This window comes from Amblyomma maculatum, chromosome 1, assembly GCF_055883805.1.
Source record: "Amblyomma maculatum isolate TAMU_Amacu chromosome 1, ASM5588380v1, whole genome shotgun sequence".
In the NCBI taxonomy this organism is placed as follows: domain Eukaryota; kingdom Metazoa; phylum Arthropoda; class Arachnida; order Ixodida; family Ixodidae; genus Amblyomma; species Amblyomma maculatum.
In genome coordinates this window covers 315,698,261-315,716,174 of record NC_139344.1, presented here as the reverse complement: position 1 = coordinate 315,716,174, position 17,914 = coordinate 315,698,261, and the positions used below count along the sequence as shown (strand labels likewise).

The window sequence follows — 17,914 nt, the reverse complement described above, 5'->3', positions numbered from 1 at the left end:
TTCATCGATGCTGAAGAAATCATTTCTGCTCAGCCGCAATCAGTAACCGAGGAAATGAAGGAATTGTGGTGGCATTTCCTGTCATCTTATTACTGTCACATATTCTGGTTTAGCTTACATCGATGGATACATTGATAAGTTATGACCTCGGGTGTGACGCTGCGCTAACTTTCTTGAAACTAGTGAAAGAAGCAGCCCCATGTACACTCTTCTACAAGGACAAGAATTCTAGTGGACTGCATTATCCGAAACCTGAGTTTATTGCCCTATTGGACAAGGCTTTCTTAAAACAACAACAAAAAAAAAGAAACGTGCATTTACCACACACAAATGCTTTCGAAGTACTTCAAATCCTGATTCAAGCAGCACAATTGAGAATTCGCCATTGATGAGTTGCCCTGAAGGAATGAACAACAGCCTATAAGGTCCGCTTCTTTGATATCTGAAAAATTTATCAGAATCCTTCTTGTCAATTATGCCAAGAAAGTGACAGAGAGGAATTACAGGCCAGCTCCCTTTATGAACAAACCGGCCTGGAAGATATTGACTGAATTTTCTAGCCGCAGGTCATGTTTTGATGAATATGTAGTACAATGAAGGACAATTTTTTTTTTGTTTGCTGCTCTTTTCAATTAGGCACAACAGTTCGTGCCCATTTTCTTGATTAAAAGTTGTTTATCTATCCGTTAAACAGACTACGTCTGTTATGCACATACGTGCGTCAGTCGCATGACTACATATACATATTCTGTCTTTCAACCGACTGATTTGTTTTGAAAGAAGCTAGAACAGCTCACTCCACTAGACAACTGTAATTTTAACTATATGCGTAAATTTTGTTCCTTACTCTGAATCTGAGACGCGCCATGAATTTTCGCCGGTGCCTTTTGCTCTAAACGAAAACAGAAGCGGTTGACAGAATCTCCAGCCAACAGTTTGCCATGCACTCGCGTCAGGTCGCGCTGCACCTGCTTACAGCTTTCGAAGAAACACTGCATGGCCTGATAAATTTATTTCTGTACAAATTTTAGGGGCAAAAAATGAAGTAAGTGTACCAGCCTCATTTGATCGTGCTCGGCCGCACTGACGAAGGTGCGTGCGTGAGCGGTGTTGACTATATTTTATTCCTCGTACACGATAAATCTTAATTATGACGTCTTTGTATAAACCATAACGGGTGAAATGTCAGGACCTGTCGGTTGCAACTGAAGCGGGCGGAGCGAAGAGCGAGCGTGCGTTTCCCTAGCGCATGAACGGCAGTAGCAGAGGCGCAGCAGTGGGGCGGTGGCGACCCCACCGAGGCGCGGTGGGCGGTGGAAATGAACCCCATTGGTGAGGCCGTAAGAGAAGAGAAGCGCGCTCTCCCTCGAGACCGGCCGTGGCGCTGGTTTGAAAAAAAACTTTCAACTGTAATTATTGATGTGAATAATCGCACTATCAATCTTTTTAATTACAAGGAGAAAAACTTCACAAAGTGAAGGAAATGAAAGCCACAAACCAAAGTGACAAGAAGGTTGAGAAGGAATGTCGTTGCTATGACGACCACATACACAGCTTAGAGATAGGCCTAGCAGCTCGAAATTTGCTAAGTTATCTAGAAAACCAGGGATATTTGTAGCTAATGCTTTGTCGTGTGGGCGAGAGTGAGTGTAATAGAAGAGAATTCCACCGTTTAGAGTGAGCTATCGCATCTGAGAAAACAGCGGTGAGGTGTATTCTCTCTGAAGCGGGTGGCCAGCGCGCCGCCATGTTGTCAATGCATCCCGCAACGCACGCAGCAACGGTCGTACGCCAGGATTTGATGCGTGCGTGTGCCCGCAGGACAAGGCTGCATTACGTACGGATCTGTGCATGCGCTGCGTACGCCCAACTAAAAGTCTCTTATGGCTATAATACTACCCCTATATATTTTCAGACTTTCACAATTTTGCTTAAAATCAGCAATAAGAAAATTTGACACGGGGGTAAATTTTGTTTTGGAAATGTTCTACACTCAAAGGTTAACAGTACTAGCAAAGAATTGTGACATTTTAGGGTTTTGTGCCTTTTTATTTTTAGTATTATGTGCCACAGCCACACATTGGGCTTTGAGGAATGCTATATTGGAGATTTAAATTGATTTATTCCACCTGAGCTCCTACCTTATGGATTGATTTCTGAGAATGGATGTTTTTTCATTCCTTATTAAATATTCCTTGTATTGGAACAAGTTATCTCGTGCCTGCCCAAGAAACACATTTGATGGGCTGTGCTCACAAAATATCGGGGCATAGGTTACAGTGCGCTAGAATACAGCATGCTCTTTTTGTGTCCATTGTGGGCTGTAATATTGTTTATTACATGCATACTTGTTGGAGCGTATGGAAAGTATTGTCTGGAGACAGCCAAATATGAATTGGCTAGCTTTGCTACCAAACCAAATGCAAATAGTGCAAGGTGAACACAGAATTGGATATGAACTGATTAGGGAAAAATAATATTTGTTGTGATTATTCACTACCTGTGTTAATGTTCATACAAAACAGATATTCATGCAAATCAGCAAAAATTGTTTCATGTACAAAAAGATTGCCTCTTGCTAGTTATGACCGCAGTGAACAGGCTAGAGCCCCTAGTCCATAGAGAGATGGATTTTGGGCTACTGTCTGATAATGAGCATGAAGGCAGGTTTGCCAAGTTCAGTCGCTTAGTTTTGAAGGTCATCTATAAGAGCTTGTATGAACGCTGTCACACGAGTGGACATCAGCTAAAACAGGGGACCCGTGCGAAAGCTTGACCAGTGCCCCGCACCGATCGCTCCGATGACCAGTGCACGGTGACAAGTGAAACTGTGGCGAATTTGAAAATTTTTGGTGTATCAGTTTTTAGAGTTGAATATAAACAGATTAACAAACATATTTTATTTATATTCAAAGTTTCAAATATTTTCACATCCCTGCTAAAACGATATTACGGTGAGCCTTTAGTCAAGATCATTGGTTGTTGTTCTGTTGCTGCTATGCTTTTTTCTGATATGCATTTAAGGGGTCTACGTTGAAGGGCTAGTTGGTAATGCATGAACTTGGAACAAAAACCACGCAAAGGACGAAACACAGGGAAGAAGTGTATATAGGACGGATGTGGCACACTGCGCCCATCCTGCCCACTTTTTCCCGGTGTTTAGTCTTTTGCGTGCTTTTCGTTCTAAGTTCTGGTATGCAGTAGTTCTGTCTCTGATCATTGGGTCTGTTACTTGCAGGTGTTCTATGAGCAACTCTGCAAACTTCCCTGCGTGATCAAAGAGTCGGCGATGGTTTGTGACCTTGTGAAAAGGGTCGTTGACTTCCAGAGCAGTGCCCGCGACCTGCTTACCCTTGATGAGATGGGCGAGTCATGGCGCCTTGAGAAGCTGCTCGAAGCTGGCATTGGACTCGACATGGACCTTCCCGAGGTGCATTTCCCTCCATGCTCTTTCAGGATGCCGCCATCAAACTTAAGTTCTCAAGTAAAAGCTTTGAACAACCTGCTGCATATTGGTCTAGAGGGCCTATTTTAAAATGCTGTTCTGAAGGCTCAATTTTTTTTTTTTATTTATTTAACTAGCCTAGGGACAGACTTTTGGAATGAAATAAGAGTAAGTCTAGATGGTGTTCACCAGTATGAAGAAACCCCTTCTACTGTTAATGTTGCGGATGTTTGCTTTATTTATACTTTAACTATAATAGTAGTCAGATGTGCTGCAGCCAAAAATTACTTGAAACACAGCCTACAGCAAGGCAACAGGTATGCTGTGTCCAGTTCCGCAATGTTGATGACTTAGCATACATAAGGAGGTCCTGCAGAGCTTATTGCATGTACCTACTGTATACACGCGTGTAATGGCCGCACGCACGCACGAACCGTCCGCCGGCCACTTGGGAGTTAGTCGTACACTTGCAAGAATTCGGGAGAAATACTATTGGCCGAAATTATTACCTTCAGTACGATCTTACGTTAAAACTTGCCGTGACTGTCAACGCCGAAAGACTCCACCCGTGAAACCAGCTGGATTTCTTCAGCCGATCGCTCCACCGCAAACTCCTTTCCAACAAGTGGGGATGGATCTTCTTGGTCCTTTCCCAAAGTCAACTAATGGAAAGCGTTGGATTGTTGTCGCGACAGACTACTTGACCCGATACGCTGAGACCGCGTCGCTCGCAAATGGAACTGCCACCGAAGTAGCAGAATTTTTTGTCCACGACATCGTGTTGCGTCATGGCGCTCCGGCTGTTATCATTACCGACCGCGGGGCAACTTTTACGGCCCGCATGACTAAGGCTGTACTGAACCTTACACACACTAGCCATAGACGGGCCACGGCATACCACCCGCAAACTAACGGCTTGGTGGAACGGCTAAACAGAACTCTGGCCGACATGCTGTCTACATACGTGGATATAGAGCATAAGACCGCGAGAAATCTTCGAATTAAGCGGGTTTTCGAATTAACCGAACACACCAAGAAATAAGACTTAGGCAAAAAAATTCGTTGCAGGAACGTGTTACCTTTATTCGGCATATTTTGAATTACTACTGAAAGTAATCAGAGATGCTGGTTTGCCGCGTCCGGTAGTTTGCAGCTCCTAAGGTCATGCTCTCGAGTTGGTCAAATAGACGAAACATCTCTGAACTTCCACCGCGGCACTCAACAAAACTGCGGATAACGTTCAGCGATCCGATAACTTCACCAAGAGCAGGTGCTCGGGGAGGCTCGTCGGTGTCGTCGTCGCTATCGTCGCTGTCATCGCGCATGTTCGTACCAGCAGTGATCTCACTCTCCAAGTCAGAGTAGCCAGTCTGCTCTTCGCTCTCAATGTTGATATACTCGGCGAAGCCGACTGCGTTGGACTCATCCTCTGCACAGAGCGCATTGATGCGGTCGCAATACTCGCAATTGTGGACAACGTGGAGAGGGGCACGCCATGCCTTTTGGCCAACTCGGTCTTCGAACAAGCGCTCTTGCCTGCTTCCTGGATCAAGCAGAACTTCTGCTGCAGCGTTAAAGTCTTGTACTTTGGCATTTCTGCACTGCTACGGTCACAAAGCTAGCACTTCTGCACAGTCCCGCCCAAAAATACGGCACAGTAGCCGACCCCTAACCACAGCGCACAACACAAAGAAATGGTGCAGGCGAGACCGGCGCGGCGGTGGTGGTGGCGTACTTGCAGCGTCGGAGGCACGGAGGAAGAGTGGGCGAAGCACACCAAGGGATGGAGTGGGGGCGAGGTCACGTGATAAAAACCGGTATGCCCGCCGTGTTGCAGTGAAGCACGTCTTCTCCTCTGCAGGCGCGTGTTTCGGTGGTGCGCGAGGCGCACTGTGGACCGATTTTTGTGCAGAGAGTGCTCCGGCTGGGGCGCTTCGCCTATAAATCATCACCATTACTATGTGGCTTTGCCTCGCGGCTCCGTAGGGCCGTCGTTTCGTCGGGTTTGCGGCGAAATATGGATCAGGCTTTGCCGCATAGCAGTCCAAATTTTCGAATTAACCGCGCTGGCGCAGGCCGCCTGTTCGAATTATCCGGCCAAATTTACATTGGAAAATACGGGACTGCAGAAAACCTTCGAATTATCTGGGATTTCGAATTAACCGAGTTCGAATTATCGAGGTTGTACTGTACTTGCTTACAAATTTGAGAAATTTAAATTTCATGTGCAGCATTTGCTAGCATTTGTGTTGTGCAAGTTTTGTTTAAAATGAAATAAGGGAAGTGTCAAAGAGGACACAAGCACCGTGGGAATATTTTCTCAGTGGTTTCTTCAGTGTAATCTCCCTTTGTTTTCTCATATGCACTAAAGAGTAGTTTATATGTATGATGGGCTATTTCTATATTGGTCTAATAAAGGATAGTTAGTTCAGTCGTTCAGTCGTGTCCGACTCTTCGTGACCCTATGGACCATGTCACGCCACGCTTTCCGGTCTCACTATCTTCCTAACATCTCATAACTTCATCTGCAGTGCCTCGAGGATGCCATCTAACCATCGCGTTCGCTGCCTACCCCTTCTCCGGCGACCCTTAACCTTTCCCAATATCAAACCTTTCTCCAGTGACTCCTCTCTTCTCATCAGATGACCAAAGTAGCTGAGCTTTAACTTTAGAATTTGACCCTCCAATGAGCAGTCAGGGTTTATGGTCGACAATATCGACTGATTTGATCTTCTGGCAGTCCAAGGAACTCTCAAGAGTCTTCGCCAGCACCACAATTCAAACGCGTCAATTCTTCGGCGGTCAGCCTTTTTCACAGTCCAACTCTCGCATCCATACATCACAACTGGAAAGACCATAGCACGAGTTGTACGGATCTTGGTTGGCAGACTAATGTCTCTGCTCTTTACTAGGCGGTCAAGGCTAGCCATTGCTCTCTTTCCCAGAAGCAGGCGTCTCCTAATTTCATGGCTGCAGTCTCCTTCCGAGGTAATCTTGGAGCCCAAGGAGAGAAAATGTGTCACAGCTTCCACTTCTTGTCCATTGATGCTCCAGGACTTGATAGGGCAAGACGCCATGATCTTTGTCTTTTTAATGTTCAGTTTAAGCCCAAACTTCTCACTCTCTTCTTGTGCGCGCATCAGAAGTCTCTTGAGTTCCACTTCACTTTCTGCCATTAAAGTGGTATCATCCGCATATCTAAAGTTGTTATGTTTTCCAGCAATCTTCACTTCAGCTGAAGACTCGTCCAGACCGGCCTTCCTCATGATGCACTCTGCATATAGGTTAAATAGGCAGGGCGACAGTATGCAGCCTTGCCTCACTCCTTTCTCGATCGGAAACTAATCAGTAAGACCATGCCCAGTTCTGACTGTGGCCTCTTACCCTTCATACAGGTTCCTGAGGAGACAGATGAGGTGAATTGGAACTCCCATCTCTTGGAGAGCTTGCCACAATCTGCTGTGATCTACGCAGTCAAACGCTTTCGCATAATCAATAAAGCAGAAGTAGATGGGTTTCTGGAACTCTCTTGCTTTTTCCATGATCCAGCGAAGGTTGGCAATTTGGTCTCTAGTTCCTCTGCCCTTGCGAAACCCAGCTTGCACGTCCGGAAGCTCCCGATTCACATACTGCTGCAGCCTACCTTGGAGGATTTTCAACATCACCTTGCTAGCATGCGAAATAAGCGCGATCGTGCGGTAGTTGGAACAATCTTTGGCACTGCCTTTCTTTGGAATGGGGATGTAAACTGACCTCCTCCAATCCTGTGGCCACTGCAGGGTTGTCCAAATCTTCTGACATAATGTATGCAGAATGTTAACAGCGTCATGGTTGAGGTTTTGAAGCAACTCAGCTGGAATGCCATCAATTCCGCTAGCTTTGTTCTTAGCAAGGCTGGCTGAGGCCCATTCAACTTCACTCTTCAGGATGCCCGGCTCGAGATCAGTAATCGCAACCGTCTTATGTTGGGTTTGCACATTTGGGTCCTTCTTGTACAGTTCTTCTGTGTATTCCTGCCACCTCTTCTTTATCTCTGAGGCTTCAGTGAGGTCCTTGCCTCGTTTGTCCTTTATCATGCCCAGCTTAGCACAGAAGCTTCCTTTGATATCTTTGATTGTCTTATACAGAGCTCTTGTGTTCCTTAATTGGCTGTTGTCCTCAACTGCTTGGCACTGTATGTTGAGGAAGGCATTCTTATCTCTCCTTGCTATTTTCTGAAAATCCGCATTGAGAACCTTGTATCTTTCTCTTTCCCCCATAACTTTTGCCATCCTCCGTTCCTCAGCTATTTGCAAAGCCTCTTCAGATAACCAGTTTGCTTTCTTGCATTTCTTTTGCTTTGGAACTACCTTAGTAGCAACTTCTTGTATTATATCACGAACATCAGTCCACATCTCTTCGGGCTCTCTGTCTTCTAGATCTAATTCTTGAAATCGATTCCTCACTTCCACAGCATATTTTAATGGAATTTGATCCAGATCATACCTGAAAGGCCTTCTAGTTTTCTGCGTTTTCCTCAATCGAAGCTTAATTTTGGCAACAAGAAGCTGATGATCGGTGCCACAATCGGCCCCAGGCCTTGTTTTTACTGCTTGTATAGCGCTTCTCCATCTCTGCCGGCAAAGAACATAATCTATCTGATTCCTGTACAGACCGTCCGGTGAAGTCCATGTGTACAGGCGCCTCTTGTGCTGTTGAAAATGAGTATTCACTATGGTCAGGTTGTTTTCTTGACAAAACTCTACTAGCCTCTGCCCAGCTTCATTTGGCTCGCCAAGACCGAACTTGCCTATAATTCCGGATATTTCTTCACTCCCGACCTTAGCATTCCAGTCTCCTATGAGAAAAACGACGTCTGATGATGGGGTGCGGTCTAAAAGGCATTGTAGGTCCGCATAAAATCTCTCAACGTCAGTTTCTTCAGCAGTAGTGGTCGGTGCATAGACTTGGATAACTGTTATGTTGAAAGGGTGACCTTGGATCCGAAGTGAAATCATTCGGTCGTTTTTGGGGCTGTACCCTAGCACTGCTTTGCCCATTCTTCTGTTTACTATGAGAGCGACCCCATTCCTTCTTTTGGATTCGTGCCCACAATAAAAGACATAATGGTCGCCGGAGTTAAATTCTCCCATTCCGGTCCACTTGAGCTCGCTGATACCCAAGATATCAATGTTCAATCTGTCCATTTCTCGCTTGACGACGTCCAGTTTACCTTGCTTCATAGATCTTACATTCCATGTTGCTATGTGATATATCTCCTTGCAACATCGGACTTTCCGGTCGCTTCCCGACGCATCCACAACTGAGCGTCCTTTTGGCTTTAGCCCAGCCGCTTCATTCGTCCTGGAGCTACTAAGAATCGCCCTTTGTTCATCCCCAGTAACATGTGGGACGCCTTCCAACCTGGGGGGCTCATCTTCCGGCACCATATCATTAATGGTATTGTGACTGGCCATAGGGTTTTCTTGGCAGGAAATACTGGAGTGGGTTGCCATTACCTTCTCCAGTGAATCACATTTTGTCAGAACTCTCTGCCGTGACCTGTCTATCTTGGGTGGCCCTACACAGCAGAGCTCACGACTTCATCGAGTTTCGCAAGCCCCTCCGCCACGACAAGGCAGTGATCCATGAAGGGGCTAATAAAGGATAGCTTCTACAAAAGAAGTCTTCCTAAAATGATAGGCTATATATTCATTGAACTTTCGGAGCTAAAAGAACCAACTCTCATAATGTTGAGGTTCGAATTGACATGTTTTACTTGCTCCGCTTGTGCTGCCGTGCCTCGTGTCAACTTCTTCCTTGTCTGGCGCTGTGTAGTGGCTTGCCTAGTAGGTGCTCAGGGCTCCCCCCTCATGTAGCGAGAGCCGCGCAGAGCAGTGGAAAGTGCGCATGCTTGGGCGGAGGGCGCAACCAGAGCTGTGGTGTGTCTTGCTTCATATTTTAGATGAACTGCATGGCTTAAATGAGCACAAAAGGGAAGGTTGCCAAGAACGAGCACTGGTCGGCACGTGCCCTTGTGTATCTTCTCTTCTGCCGATGTCCAAGTTGGGCTGTTAATCCCAAGTAATGGCTTGCCCAGGCGTTTGGTTTAAAAAAAAATTTCTTGTTGCCAATAAATATTGTTTCTGGATGTACTGTGTTCCAACAAGAATTCCAGTGGCGTAGACACAGGAAACAATTTTGTAGGATGGAGTGTCTCATACCGTGTACTTATTTTCTGTACGTGTTCTCCCATTGACATATAGTGCACTGTGAAGCTGTAATTAGTATGCTGAACCAACTGAGGTCTGTGGCTTTCCTTTTTTTTACATGCTACCAACTCGTGTGTGTGTGTGTGTGTGTGTGTGTGTGTGTGTGTGTTTTTGTTTTTTTTCGAAAAGTTTGCCACAAGGCATAAGTTGAGAAAGGGGGAATGGGATGCAGGAGATAGAAAGTTAAGGGGAGACACTGGTCTTAAAACAATATTTTTTATTGTTAGAGATATCACAATGGGGGGGGGGGGGGGGGGAAACATAACTGATGCCTAATTAGGTCATTTCTTACGGGTGATTAAACACTTTCCCTCAATATTATTTGGCTCGATTAAAATGTAGCTGTAGCCAAAGACCTGCCATGTGGAGCTATACTATTTATGTTATCACTGAGGTGCGTTACCATAAAGATGTCCAATTAGGCCGATGCCCCATAATTTTTAAATATAATTAGCTGACATTACTCTCCCCCAAATTTGATATGTTTAACCTAGCAACATAACTATAGCATAGCTCCACAGTTCAGTTCTTCCTGAATGCAACGGTGTAAGACTTATTAAAATTGTACCACAAGAATGTAATGAAAAGTTCCGTAAGGTTAGTTATGTTGGCAAAAAATATGAAGTTGAGAAAATCGCATTTGAAGTTTTGACTCTGACTGCAGAAAATTTTGGTAGGAATCTTCAAGTGCAGATTTTATTTCAGTGTTCCTTATCTGTCCCCCTGCAAAACAAAACAAAAAGTGTCTTATTCCATCCAACGAAACATTTCCTAAAAATTTTGAAGATGTGTACATGACCAAATTGTAAAAAAAAACAACAAAATTTATGAAGTTACGGGTTTATGTTTTTTCTTTTTCTTTTTTTTTTTTTTTAAAGCCGACGAGAGCGCGGGGCTAGGATGTCCAGCACCAAGAATAATATCTTGAGCCCTGCAAACGGTTTCTTGAGGGAACTAGTGGTCCCGTGCCAAGGGGGCCTGTGGTAAACAGTTGGGTGGCCCTGAAAAGCTCCGTTGTGACGCTCGCACGATTGACCACTAGCATCTTCATGATCTCGCCGCAGGTTCCGCGCTTCGTGTGTGCAATAAAGTTGTTAACGCTTTTATGTCCACAACCGCGAACTCTGTACTGACATCGCATTCTGCGCTGAGGCCACGGTGAAACTTTGGTTTGGTCGCCGATTTTCCCGACAAAACGGACTTTGTGCCGACCGCTCAACACAGTGCGTCGGCTCCGCTGTACGCGGCGGCGGCATCAGTATATCGTGATCCGGGATGCAGTTCGCACTGTAATTTGAGCCCACGGTGTCGTCGTAACGCAAGTCCCGACAGCACGACGACGCTTGCGACCGGCGCCTTCTGGCTTTTGTTCCACGCCTGTTTCTTACGGCTTCAAAAGGCTCGTTGCGTGCACGGTTACAATCTACCGTTTTCCGGCATCTCGATCGCAAGGGGAAAAAAAAAAAAGGACCGGCACAAAACGGTGCGTCGAGAAACGCGAGCGCAAACCAGAAAGAAAAAAAAATGACGCGCTGGTCACGCCAGCCAATAGGAGACTCGGAATGGCGCGCTTTTCAAGCGCGCCGCGTGACAGCCAATCTGAGACTATAATCGGCCTTCGGAAAACCGGGGCTCGCAGCCGTACCGCTTGTGCGACGGCATTTTGAGATAGCGCAAATTGCGCGTAAAGAGAACAGCTTCAAACCAAGCCCAAGATGGCGGCGACCGGCCGGCTGGAACGCCCGCGACGCGCGCAGGATTTTCGAACAAATTTTCTCTTCTCGGGGGCATTTCGCGGCTGCCGTAATGTTTTGAAAACCGATTTTATCGCATTTCCTGACCGACATTAGCGTTAATAATTTGAGTGCAGGTGCTCGAAAGGTTAAACCTTCAGAAAATGGGTGTTTCTCAAAATCGATTTTTTGACCATTTTCGACCGTTCTAAGACCCGCGTCTCCCCTTAAAAGAAGGAGTGAAGTCCAGTTGCGCTTAGATATTCGCAGAGGCTGGTGGTGTAGTGATTGTCCATTTTCCACTTTTCGTAATAACAATCGCGGTTCCACCGCAGGCCCACCTTCATGAGTAGTTGTTGTCTAACTGGAGTCGTTGCTGGACACGTCCACAACAAGTGACGCACATAGCAGATCTCAGGTGCAGTGTCACAGTGAGGGCCCCTGTCAGTCACTGGTAGATCTTTATCATGCCAACGATGTCGTACAAATGGGGTCAGAGCCGCCTCTACCCGAATCCGGCACACTGATACCTCCTCCTGCCGAGTAAGATTACGGGGGAGAGGGTGCGAACACGGAGGAATGAGATTACGTGTTCGCTGGCGCAGAACTTGAGAATTGGAAACGTGGGACAGGAACGGATCTGGGGGAAGAGAGGAGGGTGGTGGATCGCCTGATGTGTTTATGTGCGTCATAGCATCCGCTTGAATATTATATGGATCACGATCACGGCCGCGAATCCAGTGTATGCGCACAGGACATGGGTACTTTGAACAGAGCAAATGAATGGACTGTGTTACTTGGAATGTGCGTCGAACGGTCTTAAGCTGTTTAAGGGCAGTGAGAGAGTCTGTGTAAAGATGAACTCCATTGAATCTAGAAACTGGCGGAAGGGAATAAATGGCATTGTAAATGGCTTGAAGTTCCAGTGCCAGAGGGGTGCACATATCGGCGGTATATGTCACGTGAGTGTTCAGATGCGGATGAGAGGGACTATACACAGAAGTAACTCCTCGCTCTGCAGTATGTGATGCATCGGTATATAATATGCACCCTTCAGGCAGATGTGCGGATTATACCGACTGGGAAGCAGTGGGGCGATTGTCCGTGAGCTGGCAGTACGACCATGGAGGTGGTGTCTTTAAACGATGGAGTTGTAAAGACTGTTTGCGAGCTCTGTTTGCCATCCGCTGATCAATAAGTTCACTGAGCGTGTTTAGCTAGGCGTACTCCTGAAGTACCGGTATGGGTGTTAGACGGGGGAGACATGTTATTGCACGCATAGCCTCGCGATTGATGGCCTCAAGGGAGTTCCACTGTCTGCGGGTGAGACATTGAAACTCTGCCTGGTAGATTATACGCGGCTGGAGGACAGAGCAAACAAGCTGGTGGGCCGTCTGAGCACGTGCCGCCAGAGCGCATAGCTATGCGACGAATCAGATCTAGAGTAGCGTGAGCGGACCTACGAATGGCTGTCAGCCACGGGGTGCCAATCCCAGAGGAATGAAGGAGAAGACCAAGAATGCGAACGGTTTGTGCCTGAGGAATCGGGGTATTATCTATCATAAAATTTATAGTGGGAGCTTTCCATAAGCCAGCTTTATTTCCAATGCGAATGAAACAGGATTTTGTATGCGAAAGAGTTGGACCCAAAGGAGGGAGGCGAAATGTCAATACATCCAGTGCATGCTGGAGGGCCGCCTGATGGACAGACTTATCTCGGTGACAGCATCATAAGGTTATATCATCGGCATACGCAAGCACGCGTATAGAAGGGATGGTTTCTAGTGCTCGAATAAGTGGAATGAAGGCCACATTAAATAATGCAGGGGCGAGAACGGAGCCCTGGGGCACTCCTCTGTTCGAGGGGAAGTGACCTAAGGGCTTTCCATGGACACGCACACTGAACGTTCTATTTGTTAGAAAGGCGTGAATGGAGAGGAGAAACTTGTGAGGGAGACCAAGAGTTTGTAGGCGGGCAAGAATGGCTGAGTGAAGGATGTTATCATATGCCTTTGTTATATCTGTAGCGATCACGGTTCTAATAAGATGACTGTGCGGAGAGTGGTGAAGCACGTCAACAGCCAAAGTAGCAAGGCCATCCTCCGTTCCTATTTGCGGGCGGAAGCCGATTTGGGATTCTGGATAACAATCATGGGATTCCAACCACCACGATAAGCGAGTGGCGAGAATATTTTCGTAAAGCTTGCAGATTGTTGGCGTCAGGGAAATTGGACGAAGGGCCGAGTGAGATACTGGAGGATGACCTGACTTCGGTATTGGAACAACAATAGAATGCTTCCACTCGTCCGGCATGACACCAGAATGCCGCACGTCATTGAATGCATCAAGCAGGGCCTGCAAAGCAGTCCCTTCCAAGTTGCAGAATAAGGAGTTAGGGTAGGTATGCCGTCGTGCCCGGGAGCAGAGTTAGATTTGAGGCATTCAATGGAGGCCAGCAGCTTTGCCATGGTTAGGTCAGAAGTAATCTCATCGGGGAGTTCGGTAACCGGTAAGCAAGGTGGAGAAGTCGAGGTGGAATCATAGTGTGGAAAAAACTGTCTGGCCATCTGTTTTGCAAATGGGTCCTCATCCACATTCATCGCAAGGCGAATGCTCTCTGTGTAATCAGAAACTTGAGAAGAGTGCTCCATGACATGAAACGCTCGCCAAAGTTGTCGATTATCCTGCTTGGAGGACAGGCGCTCACACCATGCAGCCCAACGTTGCCTTCCTAGACGCTTTTCATACCGCCGCGCACGTGCGGTAGCCCGGTGAAGAGCGGGGATAGCCGATGGGTCATCGGGGTAATGAGCAGCATAGTGATCCACCTGGCGACGCAGAGCCCTAAGATTCAGGAGGTGGATGTCCGGGTTTGGCTCGTCTTCATCTACAGTGGTGGTAATCGTGTGGGACGCAAGAACAGCAGAGAGAGTAGACAGTGCTGATGATGGGGTGAATTCAGATAAGCGATTGTCTGCCTGTACAGAGTCCCATAATATTAATCATACGCTATGCGTATTTTACCTATGCACGAAGGAGTGAGAAAAATAACGATAGGACTGTGATCACTACCCCAGGTATCTGGTTCAATAGCCCAACGAGGGCTACCAGGGCCTAACCACCAAGTCAGATCAGGTGAATAAGGCCCACCTCGTGGACGGGTAGATGTATGCGGGTGGTTTAAAAGGTGAAAAGAATTATCCGAAAAGCTGCCCTGGATGTGTGCACCCCTGGGAGGATCCGATGGGTAACCCAACGAGGTGTGTGCACCGTTGAAGTCTCCACTGACTAGAATAGGGATACCCGAGTAGGTAGAACACAGAAAACGAACCCATCCAAGATTAGGAGATGCGGAACCAGGACGGCCATAAAAGGAAACTAGAATAAGTGGCTTGCGTGCAGGCTTAACTAGGAGTGCTACAACTTCTTGGCGTGTGTTACACCACCGTGAAAGGTCGATCGGTGTGTGGGGAAATGAATTGTGAATATAAATTGCAGATTTACCTGGGCTGAGGGAAGAGGTGATACAACGGCGATCAGGAATGGAAGGTGAATGGTAAGCACAGAATCTTGAAAGGCGAGGAAATGAGTTATGCTCTTGAAGTAGGAAAGCCCTTGCCTTTAGCTTTTTGTCGCGAAGGCGGATGTTCACTTCAAAGGCCTTATTCGCAAAGCCTCGACAATTCCACTGCACCACCAGAGATAGTGCATTATCCATTGCGAGGCCGAAGAGCTTCTATGATGAGGGAGGTCACCTGCTCCATAAGGGCTAATATTTTATCCACTGTCGGGGTAGTCACGGTTAACGGGTTGTCGGCATGTGATTGGGGTTTGATGCTTATTGGAGGCGATTCATCTGAAATCTTATCACGAGTTATTAGACTTCTTTGAGAGGGGTGAGAGCGACGCTGTTCTCAGAGCTGGGTGAGTTGTTCTAGACGTTGGCGAGCCTCTGCAATGGCATTGTCTAAAACAGCGTCTTCATCTGCGACATCCACATGTGATTGGTGCACTGGCTGTTTTGGTGTACCATTTGATCCACGAGGGTGAGTCGCTTGTGCGTATGAACGATGCTGAGAAGACGTAGGGTGAGCAGATGGGTCAAGTAAAGGAAATGCAAGGAAGTCTGTTTCGTCACATGTAGAGCAGCGAAGCGATTACTTGTAGGAATATCTTTTTCCAGGCGGCTTGCGCGACAGCCTCGTTCGCTTCTTCTTTGGACATGTGGGGGAGCGCATGTCATGGTTCGCCGATTTGCATAGGACACAAAGCACTGCTGGTTCATTCATGTCGGCCACAGCTGCCAGATTAGGGCAGGTATTTTGCATGTGCCCTTCTTTATGGCAGTGATAAAATATACGACGAGGTCGGAAGGGCTGTGGTTTGATAATCGCACTATAATAGGTTACGTACTCAGGCAGAGTCAACGGGCCTTGTAGGGTGAGTAGGTATGAACCCCGGCGCCCCAGAGGCCGTGCTTGCAACACTGCGTGAGTTGAACAGCGAATGTTTGCTCGCACCTCCTCAGAAGGACTTCTGCTGTCGACATGGTAAACCACGCAGCGGAGGGTGTCAGGGCCAGAGGCAAAATATATTTGCACTGGGACATGCTCATTCGCATTCAGGGGAATTTGAGTAACTGCACAGACTTTCTGGGCGTCCACCAAAGATGGCAAGTTCACTGTAATGGTGTTCGATGGGCGATGGACGACAAATCCACAGTAGTTAGTAGAACCTAGAACTTGGTTTTAGATTTTACAGAAAGACAAATGTTAATTAGGAGGTTTTGTAGCATTGCTTTTGGGTCATTGACTTTTCCCAGAAAATCACAAAAGGGGGTTTTTAAAGCCAAACCAATGTGTCTTGGATTTCACAGGATGTATTTTTGATGGCCGTTTGTGCAGGTACCGCAACTAAAGCAGAAGGTGCAGCAAGCGCATTGGCTGGAAGAGGTGCAGGCCACTTTGCTGCCACAGCCACAGTCTGAGCCAGAAGCACAGCCAAAGCCGCAAGTAGCCAGGGAACCGCCAACCCTGGAAGAACTGCGTCGCCTGCTTGCTTCGGGGGTGGCCCTACCTCCTCACCCAGTCTCTGAGCGGGCCTTGGCTGAACTTCAAGGTTTGCTGACAACAGCTGAGCGCTGGGAGGAACGTGCCAAGACCTGCGTGTTAGCACAGCCACGGCAGACGCTGGCAGTGTGCGAGGCATTGGCTGATGAAGGACAGGCCATCCCAGTCTACCTGCCAAGCCTTGCAGCTCTCAAGGACGCCATTCGCAGGGCCAAGGAGTGGACTGCACGTGCTGAGATTCTCCAGGGCTCGGAGTCCAAGTATCCATACCTAGAGGCACTGGAGGCACTGGTGCAGCGGGGTCGACCAGTCCCTGTGCGCCTCGAGTTACTGCCCCAGCTGGAGTCGCAGGTGGCTGCAGCCAAGGCCTGGAAGGAGCGCACGGCCCGCACCTTCCTCAAGAAGAACTCTGCATACTCTTTGCTCGAGGTTCTGTCTCCTCGCAGAGACATTGGCATCTATCAGGTGACTGCACGAGGCAAGAAGAAACGGGTGCGGGATGGTCCACTCGTGCCAGAAAAGGAAGAGGCGCATAGCATCAGTGTGACAGAGGATGCCGCCTCCATTGTGGCTGCATTCAAGGAGTCTGGGGCCCAGGAGTTGGAGAGCATGAAGCAGCTGCGGGCGCACAACCTGCGCAAGCGCCTTGAAGACACAGGCCAAGCACGCTACTGCACCTGCAACAACGTCTTTGGGGCTTACATGCTGCACTGCGAGCTCTGCAAGGACTGGTTTCATGCCAGCTGCGTACCGATACCCAAGTCGAGGAATGCGGCCAAGAATGGCTCGGGCGGCAGCCCGCTGGGCTCTCCCTCGCCAGCGTCCTCCAGCACTCCACGGGACTGCAAGTTCCTGTGCCCCGCGTGCCTGCGTTCGCGGCGGCCCCGCCTCGAGACCATCCTGTCATTGCTGGTGGCGCTGCAAAAGCTGCCTGTGCGACTGCCCGAAGGGGAGGCATTGCAGTGCCTCACAGAGCGGGCAATGTCCTGGCAGGTATTTCCCATTTACTTGCTCAGATATTTAACCCTAATGGTGAACTTTGGGTTACTTATGCTTCTCAGTACGAAAATTAAGTGCAGGATGTTGCCAATCACGATCCTTGAGCTTTGTGACAGTGAAAGGCATATGCATTTACTTTGTACTTGTGGTGAACGGCCTTCTGAGCATAAACACCAGCAGGTGCTCTGGCTTTGGCGGCACAACACTGTTATGAGGCACAGTAGAGCTTCGTACGTTACCAAGTCAAGTTTTACAGTATGATCATGCACCTCACAATTAATGTGATTAGTTGTGAGATAACTCTGTTAGTTGTTTATAGACAGACCTAGGCCCACATTCTTACTTTCATTCTGGCAAGGATTCATTTCTGGCTGGACGCTTTCAGTTTGCCTGAAGGAGTGGACGTACAATCTTTTC

The 17,914-nt window shown here is 47.7% G+C and overlaps 1 protein-coding gene across 5 annotated transcripts in view; it reads left to right on the top strand.

Annotated features, from left to right (window-relative positions):
• Kdm5 (Lysine demethylase 5) overlaps positions 1–17,914 on the top strand; it is a 155,568-nt gene that overhangs the window by 83,201 nt on the left and 54,453 nt on the right. For all 5 annotated transcript variants that reach the window (XM_084605930.1, XM_084605799.1, XM_084605861.1 and 2 more), the window contains 2 exons: positions 3,239–3,430; positions 16,334–17,491. In XM_084605930.1, the coding sequence (XP_084462056.1) occupies positions 3,239–3,430; positions 16,334–17,491 (1,350 nt within the window). The remainder of the gene's footprint in view (positions 1–3,238; positions 3,431–16,333; positions 17,492–17,914) is intronic.